General features: G+C 32.5%; 2 protein-coding genes across 5 annotated transcripts; one reads left to right on the forward strand and one right to left on the reverse strand.

Moving 5' to 3' along the window:
• Window positions 1–289: 289 nt before the first annotated feature.
• On the forward strand, window positions 290–1,578 carry LOC123884576. Its single transcript, XM_045933700.1, has 3 exons — window positions 290–562; window positions 861–982; window positions 1,244–1,578. Exons 1-3 carry the CDS (start codon window positions 395–397, stop codon window positions 1,350–1,352), a joined length of 399 nt encoding a protein of 132 aa, XP_045789656.1. The 5' UTR covers window positions 290–394; the 3' UTR covers window positions 1,353–1,578.
• Window positions 1,579–2,703: 1,125 nt separating this feature from the next.
• LOC123883349 (1-phosphatidylinositol-3-phosphate 5-kinase FAB1B-like) lies at window positions 2,704–13,826 on the reverse strand. 4 transcript variants are annotated; one of them, XM_045932122.1, is made up of 13 exons: window positions 13,532–13,826; window positions 13,251–13,409; window positions 11,983–12,876; window positions 10,759–11,502; window positions 9,403–9,556; window positions 8,984–9,328; window positions 7,753–8,616; window positions 7,336–7,667; window positions 6,804–6,927; window positions 6,558–6,731; window positions 4,553–6,025; window positions 3,690–3,956; window positions 2,704–3,362 (listed from the first exon to the last, which is right to left on the reverse strand). In XM_045932122.1, exons 3-13 carry the CDS (start codon window positions 12,642–12,644, stop codon window positions 3,042–3,044), a joined length of 5,460 nt encoding a protein of 1,819 aa, XP_045788078.1. In that variant the 5' UTR covers window positions 12,645–12,876; window positions 13,251–13,409; window positions 13,532–13,826; the 3' UTR covers window positions 2,704–3,041. The 4 variants fall into 4 exon arrangements, with proteins under 4 accessions (XP_045788078.1, XP_045788076.1, XP_045788077.1 ...); XM_045932120.1 differs by having other exon boundaries at window positions 6,558–6,927; window positions 13,532–13,783; XM_045932121.1 differs by having other exon boundaries at window positions 11,983–12,872; window positions 13,251–13,783.
• Between the last annotated feature and the right edge of the window lie 8,465 nt (window positions 13,827–22,291).

Raw genomic sequence — 22,291 nt, forward strand, 5'->3', positions numbered from 1 at the left:
TGTCAATAAGAGATAAACAAATGTTGGACCCTACAAACTTTATCTTTGTCCTATACACCATCCGCCGTGACAATATATAAGCGAAAGTCACATTTCTAGGTTCATTGCATATTTAATGTATTTGGTCTATATTATAAGACAGATACAATAAATATATAATGAACCTAAAAAGTTAATTTTTGCTTATATACTGTCACAGAGTAGTACTTAATTAATTAATGCATCGTGACAAGACATGATAATCCACAATAATTGAACTATTATTATATAAACAGAAGTAGATAAAAACTATGCTCACTAATATCACTAACATAAATTTCATTATTTTTTTCTCTCCTTATTATCACCTAGCTCCTCTTCCTCTCATCTTTCATGTTCTTGAAGAATTAGATTAATGGCTGTTCACTGCAATTCAATAGCTCAAATCCCACTTCAGAAATATAATCATTCATTTGTGAAATATTCAAACAATTTGTTGTTGTCCAAACGATGCTATGGTCCACAAAAAAAGTCATCAGTTGGTCCAATAGTATTGAAAATCACAGCATCCATCAAGAACAAGGTTAACATCTTATTATCTTTCTTAATTATATTCTTTAGTGATCACATATATATAGTAGTCAATTTATATACATATATAAAAACTTGAATTAAATATGAAAATTTAGAGACAAAAATATAAAATTCTTCCCTAGTTAATACTCCATCCGTTCCAGATTTCGTCATGGACGGAGGGAGTACTAACATACATCAATTTCATTTATTTTTAGAGGTAATTTATTTTTTTTCTAGTAGAAACTAGGCTAAGACTGAGATTATGGAACTTTTTCATAATTAGTGTCTAATTTGATAATAAACAGGTTTATGAGGATGAATCTCAAGGCATGATTTGCTACCAAGATGAAAATGGAGAAATAATTTGTGAAGGGTATGATGAAGGGCCTTCTTGTAGACAAATTTCAAGACCAATCCAACAATCAAGGTAACATCATAATTACTTTTATCCGCGGCTTTCTTAAAAATCACACTCTTTCCGATTTATTAATTAATCCAAGCAACGAGAAAATATAGTTCTTTTCTCGTGTCCAAATGGATAAATTTAAATTTTTCATACAACTTCGAACGAGTGTGGTTTTTAAAAACTATGAGGTGACAAAAGAAGCTTCGACATAATATTCAACTAAAAATTTTGTAGTTTTTATACATACTTTGTCTTACTAAAGGAATTTTTTGTTGAGCTTAGGGATGTGGAAATTGTGAATCTTCTAAAGAAAAGTTGGTTTCAAATTGCAAAAGGTGAAGAAATTGATGATGCAGTTGAAGGTGGTCGTTTGCAAGAGGGTTTAATTTGAATTTCACAATCAAATGGTTTAACTTGTTTTGACTAATTAATCTGGCTTTTGTCACACTCTTAGCTTTGATGTTTGAATAGTGTGATAATAATATGAGTATGTATTATAAAGTGTGAATAGTGAATCAAATAGCACATGATGTGTAGTAGGTTTGTTCCTGCAGCACATTTTTTATTTTTATTTTACTTGCAAGCTGTGCAAATTAATAATAGCAATGTTTTTCTCAGTTGCTTTTTATCAATTATAGTTGTATAATATAATTTTAAATTATCTCCAATAATTGAAAGCAAATTAAGATGATTATTAAGTCTGCATCGATGAAGAGAAGTTGAAAACGTGTAATTTCTATAAAACCAACTTGTAAGATAAGATTGTTACGATAATAGATGATTCAATGAATTTTAAATAAACTTGGATATTATATTATGTTTTATATTAAATCTAATTTATTCTTTACAAAATTTACTTATAAAATAAGACTTATCTTCTTCACTTATAAACTTGAAATGTCATAGTGATGGGTATAGTCAACACACAATCTCTACTTTCCAAATAACTACCCTACCAACTTCTCATTTGCATCCCATCTTTCCATCATCTACCTTATTTTGTCTCTGCTAGTTTATTTTGTAATTTTTTTTTTTGGGTAGATAGACGAAATGACAAACCATTATAAACTCACATACACAAGTGGATAAATCGGGGTTCGAACAACGATCATGTCATTCAGCCTAACACTTTCAGCATTTTTTGTCAGTTGAGTTAAGATTTGCGGACAATTTTCTATGTTAATTTTAAGTCTCAAATCTTATTAGTACACTAAAATGAGCACATAGAAAATTTAACAAAATAAACGGAACCTAACTTAACTTTTGGATCTAAGGTCAAATGAGAAGTAACCAAAGTAGGATCCAACAGCTGCAACCTGCATGTACAATGTTGTCCATGCTAACAAGAACTCAGCAATCTATGACTCACCTCTTTGTATAAGTCAAAACCTACTTGTACCATCTTAGAAAAACATTGTTTCCTATCCGGATTAAGGTTACGTCGTGGCCTCATTTTGAAATCATCGATCCTCACCTTGAGTTCTGCAAAGCAACATATGGAGTACAGGATGGTTTTGAAATCATCGATCCTTGCCTTGAGTTCTGCAAAGCAACATATGGAGTACAGGATGGTTTTTCGACATGAGGTTGCTCCGTCAAAGAAAGTGAAAGGGTATCTTCCATAATTGATCACTTCAGATTATAACAAGGAGCACCCTAGATCGAAAATCTCCTAAAGCATTTAGGACAAGCGCGTTCAATATGAAATAAAAAACATCTGAATCCAAAGACATGACTGAAGAGCAAGTCTGAAAAATTATACATGTATATAACTTGATGCTGGAAACATGACTATATGTTTTTTTGTACATACATAGATTTCATCCAGAGGTCATCAAATACTTTTTACCTCAGACAAACAAACACCATGTGGCTTCTAACAGCCCCTCTGTGTATATACCTTTCTATGAATTTTTTGTAAATATCTATAGTTGACCAAATTACAATTGAACCAAAAGAATTCCTATATAATTTGCAAAATCATAAACAAAAAATATGGAGGGAGTCGATGATTCCCAAAAATGGAAGTAAAATTTACAAAAAACCATAAAAGAAAGAATCATTCAGCTAAAGTCCTAGACTATGTATTGCTTTCTTTTTCTTTTTCTTCACCTAAATCAGACTGAGAATTACTAGGTATCATAGATGGCGGAGACCATTGATCCGGAAGCATGAGAAAGTAAGTTGTCATTGCTTTCCTAAACCTTTTCTTGTATTGCTTTGGTGATATAACTGTTGGTGATGTGTTCTTTGGTCCTCCAAGGATTCCTGAAGCTTTCACCCATGTTTCAAGATGCTTGTCCCATGTATACTGCCTCATGAAATCAATTATTCCGAGAACTAACTCGTGCTTTTCTTCATCCACTCCAACTAGTAATGAATAGTCCATTACATCAACTGACTGCAAAACAGGAAAAAACAGATGCATGCATGTCAAATGGACTTACGTGAATAAAACCCCCCACAAGAAAAGCTTATGAAAACAACTTATGACATGTTCATAAATTGTTTTCAGCTTATTTCTTTAAGCTCTCTTGGATAACTTATGAAAACAGTTTGACTTTATTTTATCTGTTGCTAGAACTTATATATAAACACTTATACGATAAGCGCTTATTCTATAAGCACTCAATGAAGTTATTTATCCAAACAGAGCTTAAGAAACAAGAAAATGAAATGATACAGTTAAGTATAAAAAGAATGATGTGGGTGAAGATTTGAAACTTACTGCAAGAAAACCCGTATCATTCCAGACCGCTCTTTCTAACAGTCGTTTTGCTTTGTTTCCCACAAAAATAGGAGAAGTTGGCATTGCTTCAATCAAGTTCTGGTCCAGCAGAACTTTGTTTTTCCCTGTACTATCTGCGTTATACCGAGACCTGGAAGATCCTTTGAGATCATAAAGTCGTGTCACGGTCCTCCTATATAGAAGATTCTCCATAACCAAAACATCCATCCTTGTCTCTTTACCTCCTTTAAGATGCTTTGACGTAACCTTTTTCCAATAGAATGTCATAAAAAAATTATGTGGTTAAGATGATATACACACATACACACAAAATTTCCAATACACTCAAAGAGATGATTTATTGCATGATTCTTCCATTTTTATTTTTGTCATCGTACAATTCAAGACATTAAAAATCATTTCAAGTTTCAGAAACTTGTATAAAGCACCTCCAGAAAATCAAATGAACAAAACAAAGAATGATTTTTCTTTATTTTTTGGTTGAACAAGCTTTTTTAGAAAAATATCTTGTAGTGTAGATGATTAATAGTCCAAATGGCTAGTTTTTTTTTTTTTTGAAGCAAATGGTTAGGTGTTGTCAATGATGAATTGTGTACATATGAGATGCTTTGACAGAAGAAAATGGTTGTTTCAGACTTCTGTTACCTCATGATTATGGGAGATACCTTTTAAAAGGTAAATGACCATCTAAAACTTCATTCGAAAATTTAGTTAGGCATGTATCTTGCTTGGTTTCTAATAAAATTTCACAACTAGTCTCGGTAGTTTCCATTTTTGCAAACGAAATATGATGACTTAAACAAAAACTAGAGAAAACATAAGTCATAAAGACAAGTTGCTACCTGGTATATGCCAAGAATCTTTGCCAGGCATGTTGGACTTCCTGTTCCTATGGATTCAGAAAGGTACTTGAAGTATTCAGGACCAAATTTAATGAACGATTCAAGTTCTGTTTTGGTAACTTGTTTGATGATAAATCGATCATCCAAGGTTTTTGCAAAGAATACATTACTCTTCCCACCTTGAGCTCTCCATTTCTTACAGCGACTTAGAGACCTTATGTAGTTGAGCTCTGAAGGACAACAGACTCTTCTTAAGGCTTCAAATCGCTTCGCATAGTAACCAGTCACAGAATATTTTACCTTTCCAAGGGGACCGTCTTCTCCGAAGGAAACTCTAGCATGCATAGCTTTACTATAAGACAACGAGTCCAACATTGACGAGTTACGAGACCCAGACATGGACAATATCATATCGTCGATCGACCCGAAACTTTTCTGAGAATCAAAAGCAGATTCATCGGCAGATGAAAACGACTGGAAGGCAACAGAGTCGGTAAAAAAGGATGATGCCAACTCAATTCCTTCTTTCGGTCTCTCTCCTTCGTCAGATAATTGGGAATGATACTCCGGTAACATCAAGGCATAAGCTATAATACTCGAGGGTTCATCATCATATATTGGAATTACAGTCTCATTAATACCGATTGGCAGAAGCATCCTTGCACCACCTTGGAGTTCCAGCTTCCCGAAGGACGATACAAAAACAGGATTGTAGTCCGCTAGTGTTTCAATCTTCTGGCTACTAGCAAACAAATTCTTGTTAAATTGGCGATAAAAGTTTACAAAGGGCATTCCTAACCAGCTTAAAGAGTCTTCTATATTATCGTGACCTTTAGGAGCAGAAAAAAAACTCTTGGAGCTGCTCTGGTCTTCTGTGCGATCCCCAAGATAGGATGTTTCTCTTTGTATAGTGGGCGTTAAAGCATCTGCCATAGATATATCAGGGTTTACAGATGTGCTATCCTTTTGGTTTTCACCTGTCCATTTTGCATCAAGTGTATCAGACAAACTAGGTACGACAGGAAATGGCCCCTCAGAGAGAGCTCTTCGAACACCCAATTCAGGTTCTATAAGGTCAGAATGGTCATTTGTGCTTTTGCTGTTTGAAAGATTAAGTTCTTCTTTCTCGTTTTGCTTATTTTTGGCCATGTCAACTTCTTGATGAAATGCATCTGACTGAGAACTTTTGGCATCAACTACTCCATGAATAGAGTCGGCACTACTGAATCCCCTTCCTGCCAAGGAGACCGCAGTCGTCACGTTTTCATCATTAGGTATTTCCTTATCCTCTGAAACTGGACTGCTTTGACCAGATTCATTGTTGGAATTAGCTAAGCTGTCTGCATAAATAAGGCGGTGATCCCACATGTATGATTGGAAAAGTAACTGCCTCCACAATCGATTAATTTCCAGAATGTCAATCCCAGGTTGGCCATTTCTCTTTTCTTGGTTCAAAATCTTTTTAAGAGTTTCCTAAGTAAACAGAAGAGAGAACCATTAAACCACAAGCCTTTAAAGATATGTACATGTTGCTTCAATAATAGAATTCATGGTCTGTTGCTTCAATAATAGAATTCATGGTCTGTTGCTTCAATAATATTTGAGCTTATCTACTAGCATAAGCACTTGTGAGACTGTTTGGGATAGCTTATAGAAACAGCTTATCTGTTATCCATAAGCTGTTTTCAGCGTAGTTCCATAAGCTATATTGGAGAATGGAAACAGCATATTTATATGTTGTATAAACATAGTTTGACTTTATTTATCTTTGGTTATAGAAATAGCTTATACATAAGCACTTATATGATTAAGTTGTTTATCCAAACAGGGCCTTAATATGTCTTCCACCCTATATTATAAATTAATATTCTAAAACAAGAATGATCTTATATCTCTAAGACTAAAAGTTACTGAAAACAAAATTAACCATTGTACTTGTACAGGGACACTAAGGAACTTGAATGAATGAAGCTATAAATTCATGTATAATTACCGAGGACCTCACCTCAAATTCCAGTTTCTCCCTTTGCAACAACCCTTCCAGATCACCAACTTGGCGTCTTAATTCAGGTGTTTTATGGCCACTATTGCCTTGGGCTACACCCGGAGATCTTTTCTCTCCAATTTGACTAAGACCATTGAGTACTTCGGAGAATAAAAGCTCTGCCCGGTTGACCATCTGTAAACAACCAGAAATTAGATTCACTTTCATACAACCAAATTTTAAAATCCAAGACTTCAAATATTGAACCTCGTTTGATTCTTTTTGTATCCAATCTTCATTCCCGTAATCAAAAATCAGTTTGTGTGGGGGAAGGTAGACAGAGTGTACATCAATTGATGCATATCGAAAACAAGCAACCATTTTCCCAAATCTGCAGGAGAAACATGAACATGGTGAATTAATGCATCTCTCACAAAGGAGGTTATAAGATTATTTATCTTACATAATCAAGTTCAATAAATATACATTGACAGTGTAAATAAGTTTTACACAGACGTCCAAACTTATTTCACCATCCTACTGGTGTAAATAGGTTCACAACTAAATATTATGATGTGGCAAGGTGGTGAAATATGACTATATATGTGTGTATAACTTGTTTACACTGTCGGTGCATAATTATTAAACACAACCATGTATCTTAAATCATGAAGTTCATTTACCAATAAAATAAAGATCAAGGTCACATGCATGAGAGTTTTGTTATAAATGGTTAACATATAACTTGGAAAAACTGATTGTTTAGTTCAAACACAAAAATAGGGGAGACTATAATCACCCATAAAAACGAAGACAATCTCTGTGTAGAGAATGGCCACAGCTTGCCACCCTGCTGGCTGCAGCATGGTTTGAGAAACTGAGCTCCAAAAACTTTCCAAATGATAAACCCCAAGCAGCATCAGACATTACTATTCTCTGTGTGGCAGGAGGAAAGCCATTGATTCTTGGACATCGCAAGCACCTGTGCCACATCCAAATCTTTCCCTCCCTTTCACCAGGAAGGATAATTTCTGGTAGTTTCTTGACTGATATGGTAAGTGTTCCCTGCCGATGAGTATAACAATGCACATGTGCTTCTGATGGCATATCACAAGAATGGCATCGATAACTCTGCAAAGTAAAGACATTTATTAATTGTAAAAATTGTTGACATAGTTCTAACAAATACACATTTTTCCCGTAACAGACAATTTACCTGATCAAATAAATGGTCTCGCAGAAACCGACCCAATGGTTTATCAAAGCTTCCATAGTATTTAATTCGAAATAGATGGGACCTCTCACACACAGTTCCCTTCCATACACACCGCGAGGACAATGACACCAAAATGCTTTGATGGTCAGAGGGTGATGGAGGAAACTCTTCTTTTTGAGGAACTTCTTCATTTGTGATTACAATCTTCTCAATATGGTTTTGAGCATGATTTGGAGATAACGACTCTGAACCACTTAATTGATTTGCGTAGATTTGGCTATGATCATTTTCATTTTGAGATTTTCCAGCTAAAATGCCTTGATATATTTTCTCTGCAGTATCAGAATCATTTACAAAGGAGTCATCCATGACTACCGGAGTGTTATCCACCACAGAAGTTTCTTTCACCAGAGGTTGTTTGGAAAGAAGATTATTATGGTACAACTCGGGAATGTCATCTCCTGAGCCAACAATGGAGGAGTACAAGATACTTGAATCATCAAGAATTGTTCCAGGTGGCAGTGATCGAGAAGAAACATTAGACAAGGATCCTGTATTGCAAATTGAGGAGGCTAGTTCAGCAACTGTGACACTTTTCGTTCTTCGTGGTCCAGTGTCAGGTTCAAGGGCCTGGGGATTTTCATTGCCAGGAACAGTAAAACCAGGAACTGTTGAGATGGACCTTTGAATAGATGATGACTTATTCGGAAGAGCCAGACTGTTTAATGGAAGTTCTGGTAGGGAGACTCCTTCATCAGCAAGAAAAGATGTCTCCATCGCCAAATGGTAAGCTGCAAAAACTGCATACTGAACCACATGCTTCACCTTTTTCAATTCATCCATGTCAGCTCCTCTAAGTAAAATCTGTTTAATTATAAACACGAGAACTATGAATTCTTACACTCCAAATGACAAGCAAGTTATAATAAAATGACATCTAAAAAATCAGTAAACATATTAGCAGCGTTGTCGATTGCTGAATTGTGTATCACGGTAAATTACAGTTTGTTCAAATTCCACTACAGTGCTATAACGCCATTATAGCTGCTATTTGACAAAACTTTGTACTAGAAGAAGTACATGATTACAATCATCCATGTGGTTTGGTTGCATAGCACAAACGGGTTATCTTTTTCCTTGAAAGATTATCTTTAATTTCAACTGAGTTGCCTTCATATTTTGTTCTTACTATGTTAAAACTACATAAAATAAATAAATAAATAAGACTTACTGTGCAACCTAATGGTTTTGGGCAACCTTCAAAAAACATCAATGTTTTCACTGGTTTTTTCCCACCCTGACTAACAGGAGTTAGGTCTTCGGGAAACTTTTCAACATGAAATATTTCACAGTAACCCAACTTTTGTGATGAAAGATGATCAATTGAAGGCACTATTTGAGTGCCTGTGCAACGTGCTATGCGCTCTAAAAGAGATCTCTTTACATTCAGAACCAGTGTTATGTCTTTTGCAAGAAGATACTCCTGTGCATATCGAGAAACTGATTTCTCTACCAGAAGGATATGTGGTTTGAATGAAGCTAACTTTGCCACTGCCATTTTCAGATGGTCCGTTTCCTACAAAAAGAGTATAAACCATTAGCATAAACTCATAACAGACCAAGTCTTAAAAAGTAGCACACACGATCAACCTGCTGCAATAGGGTATCTACACTAGACAAGAGATTGGTAACACGCTGATATTCAAGAGCCCCTCCAAGGATCAACATGCGAGGTTTATCCACTTTTGACGTCATTCGCCGATGAGCCACATTTTTCTTACAAACAACTCCTTTAACCACCACACTGTCAGAACATAAATCCAATAAGTCAAGCAAATGGAATACTAGGACTGTGACATAAAAAAAATTCTCTTTGCCCCATGGTAGAGTTTAATAATATATTGCAGGTATAACAGGAAATAAAATCTAGTGATCAACATAAAATCATGCGAGTTAAAATCAAGTATCCCAGTGGTGTAAATTTTAGTGAAATTTATTAAAACAACTTGTCTACAAGTTCTTATTATTTCTACTATTCCCATGTTTTGAAATAAAGTAAAAAGATACAGGAGTGAAATAAAGTAAAACAGCTTCCATTTGATTTCAACTCCCACCTTCTAATTTGTTGTTTTTTTAATACGTTACCAAATCTCCTGTATCTTTAGAGAGGTTTGTGTTAGGAACCCAAGATTTGAATTCCATAACAGTTTGTGTTTTTTTAATTAACTTCTATAATTTCCCTTTATTCTATAATCCTAACAGTTTGTTTTCAATGTTTTCATTTAGTTTATTTTCATATAACCAGAGTCCAGAAGTAAAATATACAAAAGCAACAACACCATTCCTCTTGAATATATTTGTTTAGCAGGTTATGACAGGTGTTTTTCCACACTAAGACACACCATGCATTTATGAATGAGAGAAGCAGGATCATGAGGTCTTAATACCTGTGTAGTCAATCCCAGATAGCGGAGCGGCCGACCTCAAAACTAGGATAGCGGATAGCGGGATAGCCGCTATTTGAATATTTACTTTTATCTAATTAATTAATTTATATTATATTATATATATATATATATATATATATATATATATATATATATATATATATATATTCCAAATTATTATTATTTTTATATTATTTTTATCATTTATACTATATAAATCTGAATATTTTTATACTAAAAATGTTCAAGTAATTATTTTACTATACGTATTATTATTATTATTATTATTATTATTATTAATATTCTTCTATTATTTTTTTGACAAAAGGTATGTTATTTTACTGGGATAGCGGGATAGCCGCTAACCCGGCTGTAGCGGCCGCTAAGGCTAACTGCACCGCTCTCAGCCATCCCATAGCGGTGAGCAACCGCTCCGCTCCACCGGGATCCCGCGGGATTGACTACCCTAAAAGCCATCTAGAATGACAAATTGCAACAACTGATCTAGAAGAATATGAAACAAAACTATATAGAACATCGTATAAAGCATGAAATTTACCTTTCAATGCGGCTCCCACATGCTATGCATTTGACTTTCGAATAACCAGCCGGGTCCATCCCTCCGCCTTTGCTCATATCTGGTTTTAGTAAATTAGCAGCTTCCCATGACAGAGATATGATTATTTCCAACCAACTGTTTTCGTTATTGTCTTCAACCGGTAGGTTCTCAACTTGTAACAGCTGCGATACCAAAGCCCTAAAATGTCCATCAACTACATTCTTCATTACCTTCTTGTGCTCCTCATTTGACCTATCTTTGTGTCGAAACTCCCCACTTCCAAAACTATTTGAATTGCGCTTATAACTCCACTCTCCAGTGTTATTCCCACCATCATCCTCATCGTCATCAAACAAAATAGCTTCCCGATCATCTTCTTCATCTTCTGGTTCTGGAGGGAGCCACAGGAGTCCATTATTTTCAAAATCAACAGGTTCAGCATCAACATCCTCTGAAACATATAACGAGGAAGGTGCTTCATTTTCATCACAGATATCAGGCTCATCTTCATTTTTTGCAATAACTGGTCTTCCGTCCAAACCCCCTGCATCAAAATTGTAATTTGAAGAGAGTTTTGCATCAATATTTTCTCCATCGGGATGCACTTTCTGTGAGCCATCAATGTTGCTTATCCCATCAAGCACAGCTTGTCCATAGTAGCTATTCACTTGAGGATATTGCCTCGTATCGGAATCAGACGGATATACACCATAATCATCCTCCTCATCATCATCATCATCACTCCTGAAGGAAGATAAAAGCATATGATCCATGACAATCTTAGAAAAACTAGCAGCACTCATTGGGGCAGTAAAATCATTGGTCTAAAAAAATGGGACTTAAAAATGGAGGGAGTAAAAAAATGAGACTTATAGAGAATGCATGCCCTAGTTAAATAAATTACAGATCCTTTAGTAAATAACATCTACACATTGAGATTTGTGATTCCTAAATCCTGGTGACTATGATGCCCATTAGAACAAGAAGATTTATTTGATCACTTATCCGATCCCCATCGCAATTCAAGTTATTAAATTAAATATAATGTACGGTTAAACTCCTTTGAATTTTTCCATAAACATGATGAAGAATATGATTTATTAAAAACAATATACAAACAAAACTACATTAAAAATGTCTGATTAAGGAAATATCAATGTGAACAGTCAAGCATTAGTTGAGTTCTTTCTGCTATCGATGAATGCAAGAGAAATAGTGAAATACCTGCTCATGGAGAACTCACATTGCTTTGGTAATGAGTCCCCTAGGTCTTCTACAGGATCAATATTCCTCCCTCCTAAGGATGACAAACCTCCTAAGGATGATAAACCTTCCCTATCAGTTTCTTTTCCCTTCTTAGGTGATTGATATAGTTTATTCACGCATGAACCCTGTTGTATTTGATGATAAGAACCAACTGAATAAGGCATGGAGCAAAGAGTAACATTACTACTATTAGCAGTGGCACTAGATTTACTACTAGCCACACTCGAAGCCGACATTGTACGATCTAGATTAGAAACCTGACCACTGTTATCAAAAGAGACTTTGCCCTCCTCCCATTGCGTATAACAAAAATTGCATACACGGATCTTTTCCCACTCGTCCCAAGAATTCCTTTGGCTGCTAAATGGGGCAGGAACCGAGTTTGTTGTACACTTGGAACAGAAAATTCGTCCACAAAGACGACAATGGTGTCTGCGATTAAATAAGGTGAATTGGGAATCACAATCGTAGCATACTGCACAACTGTGATCCGGCATCCAAAAATCACGAGACACGTTTGCTGGCTCAGATTGCCAGGGTATCCATGATTTAATAATGCTGACAAGCTCAGAAAAGGTCTTGTCTAATGCATCCATCGACAAACAATCTAGCTTCCGCATTCATCATAATTTTCCCATTTGCCAATCCTAACAGACCATGTTCAGAATAACAAGATATAAACAACTTTGGAGATCCCAAGTTGCTATACTTGTAAGTCGCAACTCAAGTTCTGAAATCAATCAGGCAATCTGTGGTTCTATGCAACAACTTTGTCAGCGAATCCGAATCCACACTTGAATAAATATCAATCAAAATTCACCTCTATCAAAGTAGTCAAAATCAATATCCTACCTAAGATCAGAAAGATCAGTCAAATTCGTAAATCACAAGCACATAACACATATAATAAGATCCTACCAGAAATATTAAAATATATTTTAATACAAATATATGATGATATAATTAACTAATAGTATAAAAATGTAAATATAATTTCAGTAAGAATAGAGTTAATATTTTATAGTTATTTAACTATCACACTTGTTGGTTTCAAGAACAAGCAAATGAAGGATAAAGGAACCCTGATTGTCCTACAACTCAACAAATCACTCTTCACTAACTATATAACAGTCTCAACAATATATTAATATAATATATTTCAAATTTCAAAAAACCAAACTCAAATTAAATGCAATAATAAAGAAAGACAAAAAAAAAAATCATACCTTTCTGCATAATCACATCAAATACAAGAAAATGAAAAAGGCTTCATTCAAAATTGCCAACTGAAAAGGTCAACCCCATCTCCAAAAAAAAAAAAACTAAATTCTTGAACCGATCAAACAAACCCAGATGAAAATTCAACCATATAGTTCCATGAAATGCTGATCAAAATCACAAATTTACACACAAATCACAATTGGATCTCCTTAACTCAATCAAAATAAAAAAGGGGATTTTTGGGAAGTAGCTAATAGAGATTATATGAAGGGAAAATAACACCGACCCAGAAACGATTCGTTGAAGAATCAATCATCTATAACTTCAAATTTGGATCTTGATTGTCCACAAAATTATGAGTAATGTCTGAAATTCAGGGGAAAATTACAAAAAACAAAAAAAAAGAAAAAATTTATGAAATGATTGTAAGAAACAACTCTCTACAATTCTATCCATTTACACCAATTTGGAAAAAATCAGATTTTTTTTTTATTGAATTTGAGTAACGCGTTTTTTTCATTTTGCTTCTTGTTTTGTTCCATCAATTTTTCTAATTTCATATACCAGTGACCATTTTTTCCATTGACCAATGACAGAGACTTTTTTTTGATAAATAAATAAAAAATAAAAATAAATTAATGTTTTTTAATAATTTTTTTAACAGAGAATGGTTTAAATAAATAATAAAAAATTGTAATTAAGGTTTTTTATTTCACTAAAAACGTACATGTTCTAAATTTTTTACTATTTTAAATAATAAAAAAATTATATAAGAAATAAGAAGCTCAGTCTAAAATTCGGTACATAAACAATGATATATTCATTTTTTTAAAATGAAATTAGCTGAAGATTTCTTTATATATGTTAAGAAATAAAATAATAAATTTTTTCATAAAAAAAATTAAGTGTAATAATTTTATATATAATTATCACTAGAAATTAAACATTCTCATAAATATGAGCTTAACAATTTTGATAAATAAATTATGTCAAAAACAATTTTGATAAATAAATAAAATTCTATATTAAAATTTCAAGCAAATTAAAATTTTATATTTCTAAACTCCCTTTTTATGAAAGGGAGAAAAAAAATAGTATAATAGTAGTATTATTTATCCACAAGAATTAGATAAAAAAAAACACTATATTTTTATATTTTATGTGGAGTAGTTTTTTTTCCTTCATTTTTTCATTTTCTCAGCATGTCGTTTTTTAGAGTAACATGTCACCTATGTCTTGTCATAGTTTATAACAAAAAAAAGTCAAAACAATAATGAGAATGGAATAAATCTTGCTTTTTCTTTATCTATCTTACAAACTTAATTTAATTAACTTATGTTTTAAATTACGGTAAATTCTAATATGGACCACTTCATCAAGTGGTTTATGGTGTACCAGTCATGAATAACATTATAACGAATACGAATTTTATAAAATCCACCGTTGGATTGAAAATTTATATCATATAGATCATCCATAGAAAAATTTAGAAAAATTGAAAATCATTTTATACGTTATTGAGACACATTAAGATTAACGGTTTATTAAATAACGTAAATCTTGATGGGTCTCAATAACATATCAAATGATTTTCAAAAAAAATTAAAAAATTTATGGATGATCTATACTATATAAATTTTCAATCCAACAGTGAATTTCGTAAAATTCATATTCGGTAGATAATTTGTCCACGATGGACCACTTGTGAATGTGGTCCACCGTAGCATTTGCCTTGAAATTACGGTATGCTCCGGCAATATCACATAGTAATATTTTAGTCTTCATAGAGATATTGTCCATTTGATTTAACCATTTGTTATTTGGTTTTCTACGACGGAAAGAGAGTTAGTCAGAAAATGAGTTTGCTTTTGGGAAATAAGTTTTCTTTGCAAAACACAAATTTATATTTATAGATTATTCTTTCAAAGTGTTTAATGTTGGCATTTTCGTGTATTGATAGTCTCAACATATTTATAGTTGAGAGAATTGATTGTATTTTAGGAGAGTTACGCAATATTGTGGACAATTCTTTAGTTCAGGTGATAATGCGCCTTCAGTTATTAGTTTCCAGTCATCCGCAATAACAGTTTAGATACCATATTCAACAATGTTTAGTTCGGAGTACTAAATAATCTTAATCAATGAGATTTGCTAACATACATCTACTTATTTTAAAGAAATACTTTAGTCAAATAAAAAATAATTAAATACACTCATAAGGTGCACTTCGTTAAATTATTCATTCTAAGAAATACTAGGTTATAAGAAATACTAGGTATAAGTTAGTTAGTAACTTTTATAACCATTTTTCTAAAAATACACCCACTTGTTTTTGAGGAGTATAATAAATTAATACAAGTGATCACCAAAAATGCATGTAGCTAAAATTCTGCTTCATATATGTAACCGAACCTATATTTGTAGGCAATCGTTAAATATTGTGGATAAATGATATAGATTATTGCGAAAATTTCACACGTTCAATTTAATAGTCGAGCGGCTGAGATATGAGATATGTTCCTAATATGTAATAATATATATATTTGACGTGCAACCTAATAATTTCGATATTTCTAATAGTTAAGTTAAGATTTATGACTACATCCAAAAAATATATATTCCTTTCAATTATTAATTATAAAATGTAAAATTACAAAAAATAATAAATATTAAAAAGAAAACAAATTAGAGTGAACAAGGTTGTCATCATAGTCTAAAAGACAAAAAAAAAGAGAGAATCAATTGCTTATTTATTTACCACCCAACATGTCTTTCTTCTTAAGTAGCATCCCATGTTTCCTTTTCTATTTGCTTTTTTATGTTTCCATTTTGGTACTCGAGTCCTTAGGAGTGTCACATTGAGTATATTAAAGTGTTAATTTGTCATGTGATTCTTTTATATATTGGATTAGTTTTTTGGGTAGGACTTTCCTTATGTGATTAATGTTGACGCAAAATCCTTTTTGATATGTGTTTTAATGACAACAAACCTTATGGAATAAATGTTAAGTTTTATGAATGATGATCTACTGATGGTTGCACTTGAGTTTTTGTTTAAAGACAGATAATGATAAAAGTGGACGAGCTAGATGCCACTCACATCAACAAGTGCATTTTATATACTCAAACAATGAAAGAATTGGAGTATCATCAGATAATTACAACAATAGTATCACAAGCTTCATGAAGATTTTTAAAGACTGTTGTTTGAATCATACGAGGATTCATCGAACGTTCAAGCAAGAAAGTGAACTTCATGGTTAATAGTCTTCATCTTCACCACAAGGTTTACAATGGGAATTAAATATTCAAGGAAGATTAAGAGGATCGTAGTTGAAGAATCAAGATGGAAAAACCTGCATCACAAGCTACAAAAGAATATATTTGATGTTGTGTGACAAAACTTATATTGAGTTTTTTACTACATGCTTTGAAGAATTACAATTGCAATTAATATCAAAAGGAATGATGCATGTACGAAAGATCGTCAAAAGCTACTCAAAGTATCATCCTACCAAAGCTTGTCAAGATGACAATGTTTGAGAATAATCTTCCACGATGTTTTCAAAAGAGCTTATGCACAATGCATAAAATTTTAATCATTCTCAATGATGAGTACACTCACGCCTCCACTAAATAATCTTAAAGATACTCATTGAACAAACAACAATGTGTGCAAAACGTCAAAGAAGAATTATGAGAAGTTTGCAACAACAAAAGAATTCAAAGTTGATTGACCAAAGAAGATATTATCTTCTCATAAAGAAAAGAAATATTATCAACTCTTATGAAACAATGTTCTCATCATGAACATGTTTATTTTCCTCAAGAGCATTCATATCAGTTCAGCACAATTACAAGAATCAACTTTGAAGAAGAAATCATTTCAAAGGTTGAATTATTTATAAGTCAGTAGAACGTTCTCAGAACGGTCTCCCAAGTTTGCGTGTTCAAGGATAATCACTTTTCATAAGTCAACTTGGTACAAGACAAGAAAGAACTTTTAAGTTGGACTTATTAAAGGATCATAACAGTGCAAATAAGTCATTTAAGGTAAAGAATTAATTTTGGTTCTTGAGCTTACTCGAATAAGCTTCTTTAAGGAATAATAACTTCACATCTTGCAACAAGGCTTTATGTTCTCCAAGAATATCATTAAAGAAGTTAATCTAGACCAATGAGAACTCAGCAACAAGTACATACAGCTTGCATAGAAGTTTCACATCTGATCCAAGTACAAGCTTATGACATGGGTGACTACATTCTCCCATAAAAGAGTACTTATCTCACTATTCATGTGTCCTTTGAAGGACAAGTGAACAGTTGCTACTCTATGCCTTTATTGAGTGTTTACAGCTGTTTGACAACTTGCAACAGCTCTTTAAGCACATGGGGATTATCTACACCAGTACAGAGAATGATCTCCAGAATTCTGGAGAATGATCTCCCAGATTTTTGCACTTATGTGGCAATCTTATCCAAAGCATCCCAATCTTATTTCCACACATGGGGAATATATTTGCAACGGATATATGTCAGAAACAACTCATTTACAGTTGGCAAAACGAATATCTCTGTCATCTAGTACTATGTCACAGTCAGAGACCATCGGAAGAATGATCTCCCAGATTTTTGCACTTATGTGGCAATCTTATCCAAAGGCATCCCAATCTGATTTCCACACATGGGGAATATGTTTGCAACGGATATATACTCAGAAACAACTCATTGACAGTTGGCTAAAGAATATTTCTGCCATCAAGTACAATGTGACAGTCAGAGACCATCGGAAGAATGATCTCCTGAAGCATCTAAAGGACAAATTCACATGGACTGTTTTGTTTCTCTCACAACAGCTATTTCTATACTCTCAACGGTTATAATTGATGTTCAAACTACAGAGGGACATCTTCATCTATAAATAGCATGGTTGGTTGCACAAGAAGAGCAAGAGTTCAAGCTACAAATCATAAAACACTTGTTTTTGTCTACAAGTCATAAAACTCTTCTACACTCAAAGATCTTCATTCTCATCTATACTTCTGGTATATTGAGTGTTTTTATTTGCTTCTCAAACTAACCTTTGAGTTTCAACAAAGCAAATATCTTAAGAGACCACTTTGGTACACAACTCACTTTTAAGTGGTTGTATCTTTGTCTCTTCTTTTTCACTCATACTCCAAGCTCTCTAGAAAAATAGGATCTATATTTCATGAGTATTTTGAGTGTAATTCATTTGTAAGCTTCACAACCAGTTAGGTGTGATTAAAAGCTTAGATCCAAGAAACCATTGATAAATCCTTAGGATTCTCTCAAATCAATTGGGTATAATTGATTGAGGTTACCTTGTAAAGGTAGAGCAGCTGGTTATAGCTGGTTACTTTGTGATCTTGGTTTAGATCGTAAAGGGTCTTTGATTTGGGCTTAGATCAAAGGGAAGTTTCTGTAATCTTGGTCTAGATTATAGTGGATAATCTCACGCAAGTGGGGACTGGAGTAGCCCATACTATTAAGGGGTGAACCAGGATAAATTCTTTGTGTGATTCTCTCTTCCCTTACTCTTTTATTTGTGCAAACACTAACTCACACAAATCACTTTATTGCACTTACATTCAAGGAGAACGTTCTCCGGTTAGTCTAACCATTTACTATCATAGTGTGTTATTGTGCTTAAATTGTTTTGCAGTTAAATTTTAAAAGGTCACAATTCAAACCCCCCTTTCTTGTGACAAACATTGTTACTTCAATTGGCATCAGAGCGCTGCCTCTAAAAGCTAAGCATCTAACAAGTGCTTGAGGAAAAGATTCAGGAATGAAGTAATGTCTAAACCTGCAAATCAAGAGGAAAAAGAAAGCACGTGTCTAATGGTAAATGAAGAGGTAACAAATTCTAAACCTTGTTTTTTATGTATAGAAAGGGATGTTGAATTTGATAGTCTTCTAAAAGACTCAATCTGTTTATAAAAAAAAATGTACATTTTTAGAAAATCAATTGTTTAAGATAAAGAAAGAAAATGAGAAACTACAAATCTTGAATGATAAATATTTTAAAACTATTCAAGAATTGCAATACTCTCATTTGAAAATGTTTGAACAACAAAATATTAGTAATGAGAAACAATTCTCAAATCAACTTCCAAAATGTTCTAAAATCCGTGAAGAGATTGTTGTTTTGAAAGAAAATGTTTTAGATTTGAAAAATGACACAACAAGGTTTATAAATTCTATACGAACTTTTCAAAACATAAAGGAATTACAAGTAGTAACTTTTGGAAAAACTAGTTTAGGTTGTAAAACTTTTCAAAAACAAGAGCCATCTGAGAATTTTATTGCTCATCATAAAGATCAAAAAATACAAAGATACAAATGCTCATATTGTTGAAAATATGGTCATATTGAATCCTTTTATTTTAAGAAAAAATTCAAAAGAAAAGAACATTCTCAGAACATTCTACAAAGACATTCTTACTCCAAAACTTCCTATAAGAAGAGATCAACTTATTATCATAAGAAGAAATCTTATAAGAAGAATAACACTAACCTCCAAGGACCCAAATCATTATGGGTACCAAAATCATTACTAACTTGTGTTGCAGGAATGTTTCCAAGTAATCAAGAAAAAACTTTGAAGCTTGGAAAAGTAATACTCAATGAGTATGACTTTAGAAAGACAATATTTCCTCATATTTAAAAAGGAGTAACGGTGAATCTGCGGCCTTTGGAATCATTGACCAAAATCAAACCAAAGGTACATGTATCATTAGTAAAAATTTTTTTGCATAAATTAAAGATGATTGATATGGTTAAAACTCAAACACATAACTTCTCTACATGTTATCAAAATTAAAATTGAAGTTATTTCACATTCATTCTTCTGATCATGATCTTTCTTTTAAAAATCTTTGTTTATATAATTAGATGAATTTTAAAACCAAATCATGTTTTCATGTGTTTTGAAAAAGACAAACGATTTTGGCATAAAAAGAGTTTGTCAAGTAAGTATGAAAACTATAGCAAATTTATTCAAATTTGGTCTAGTAAGATATTTTTCAAACAAACTGATTGAGAAAAGGATTAAGTTTATGAAACTTGTATTTATTATGACAAGAGTAGTGTTCATTTCAAAAATTCTTTTTCAACCATAAATTCTTGAAACTACTTTATACTAATTTATTTTGTCTTTTCTAAACTACAAGTCTTATGACTTTGTAATACTTGAGAATTTATTCAAAGATTCACTTGGAATTTATTTTTAACGCATAAGAGTGATGTCTTCTATACCTTTTGAGCTCTTTGAAAAATGATTCAAATTTTAATCTCAAAAGTCATTTTGTATAAATAGTGATCATGAGGAGATTTTGAAAAACCTTCTTTCAAAACATGTTTTGATCAAAATAAGTATTTCACTTTATTTTTCTTGCTTTAAAACTCTACAAAAGTATAGTTGTTATAGATAAAAAATAATTGATTGAAATATTTTTAATCTAGACTTGAAAAACACTTTTGAAAGAAACCATATATATTGCATGCTATGTTTTTGAATCATGTTTCTATCTTGAGTAAAATCCATGCCATTTTAAAAATATAGAAATTCAATCATATCATAATTTTATATTTTTGATGTAATTATATTTTTTACATAGTAAAGAAAACATTGAGAAAATTGTTTTAACATAACAAAAGCATAGTTTTAGGGATACTACCCTCTTTACATTCACTAAAGATTATAGAATATACAATCTCAAAACTCATATTTGAAAAACAAATGCATATTATTTTTGATGAGTCAAACAATAAGATAAGACATGTTAATGGTGTTAATATATTATAATATCATATCTCCATATTTTAATAACCTTCTCCATTGGAAATGGTATTGGTACAACACTTTGAAATTTTGAAGAAATTAATTAATCATGGAGATGTTTAATGCTTTTGGTACTTAAATGAAAGAATCTTCCTCGTCAACTCTCAAGAAGGAAATGATCAAATCTTGCATTATCTTTGACTTTGAAAATGTTTTTCATATATATACATATATATATATATATATAAAAAGGAGAATAATTTGAAAAAGAAAGTAACTTGAATGAGTCACTTGAAGTTGTGTTCCAGCAGATCATTCTAAGAATGTTCTCCCTACCAAAACAAAGAAGTTTTACTTGAAGATAACCAATTTCATTCCTACCCTTCTTTTACCTTTGCATCTCATTGATTTTACCATTGACATTAATCTTGGATTAATCTCTTTTCAAATCTTTGCTATGACATTTGAAGGTTTTACTTTTACAACCTACCCGATTAACCAATCACTCTTTTCACCATTGGTGAATTCTACCCCAAGAATCTTTAGAATCTTTTTTATCAGTTTTGAACTTTTAAAGGAATTGGTTAAAAACACTATTGATGGAATGAGAACTAAATTTTCTTTTGAATAAAGTAAAAGATGAATATACATATGGATGTCATTCTTGAAAAATCACAACGTTCTTAAGGAAAATCAAATGGTGATGAAATCACAATGTTTCTGGCTACAACATTGTGTCATGAGTAAATTGTTCTAAAAATTAAGGTCCTAGTCATCCATATTACCTAAAGTTACTCTACAAGGATGATATTTCTTAGAGAATATCTAAGAGGATGAATTTACTCAACATTGGAGAATGCATTAAAGGATAAATCTTCTCTCCTCAATCATCAATCAAGGGTCCTCTATTTACAATGATGAGCATATGGTGGAATTACAAAATAATTAAAGATTCTCTCATTATTGAATCTCACTTGAGGAAATCCATCTAATGAGGTACACTTTTGAATCTTATAACATTTGCATCATAATAAGCTTGAATATCTTTATGCAATGTTAGTATGTGATTGATTGGATAATCTTGATATCTATAATGCATCATGAATTTTCTCCATGCATATATATAACTTTAAAGCTTAAATGATACATCATTTTTTGTCATGATTTGTATATGCATATGCTAAATTCATAGCTTAAATGCAATAAGTTTTGCAATCTTGATTCACACATACTATGATT

The sequence above is a fragment of the Trifolium pratense genome, linkage group LG5, assembly GCF_020283565.1.
Source record: "Trifolium pratense cultivar HEN17-A07 linkage group LG5, ARS_RC_1.1, whole genome shotgun sequence".
NCBI classification, from domain to species: domain Eukaryota; kingdom Viridiplantae; phylum Streptophyta; class Magnoliopsida; order Fabales; family Fabaceae; genus Trifolium; species Trifolium pratense.

Coding starts and splice junctions, on each gene's coding strand:
- LOC123883349 (XM_045932120.1), bottom strand. CDS start 12,644: ATGCGGAAGCTAGATTGTTTGTCGATGGATGCATTAGACAAGACCTTT. Junction 11,503..11,982: donor TGTGAGTTCTCCATGAGCAG/GTATTTCACTAT, acceptor ATCTTCCTTCAG/GAGTGATGATGATGATGATG. Junction 9,557..10,758: donor TGTGGGAGCCGCATTGAAAG/GTAAATTTCATG, acceptor ATGTTCTGACAG/TGTGGTGGTTAAAGGAGTTG.
- LOC123884576 (XM_045933700.1), top strand. CDS start 395: ATGGCTGTTCACTGCAATTCAATAGCTCAAATCCCACTTCAGAAATAT. Junction 563..860: donor CAGCATCCATCAAGAACAAG/GTTAACATCTTA, acceptor GATAATAAACAG/GTTTATGAGGATGAATCTCA. Junction 983..1,243: donor AGACCAATCCAACAATCAAG/GTAACATCATAA, acceptor TGTTGAGCTTAG/GGATGTGGAAATTGTGAATC.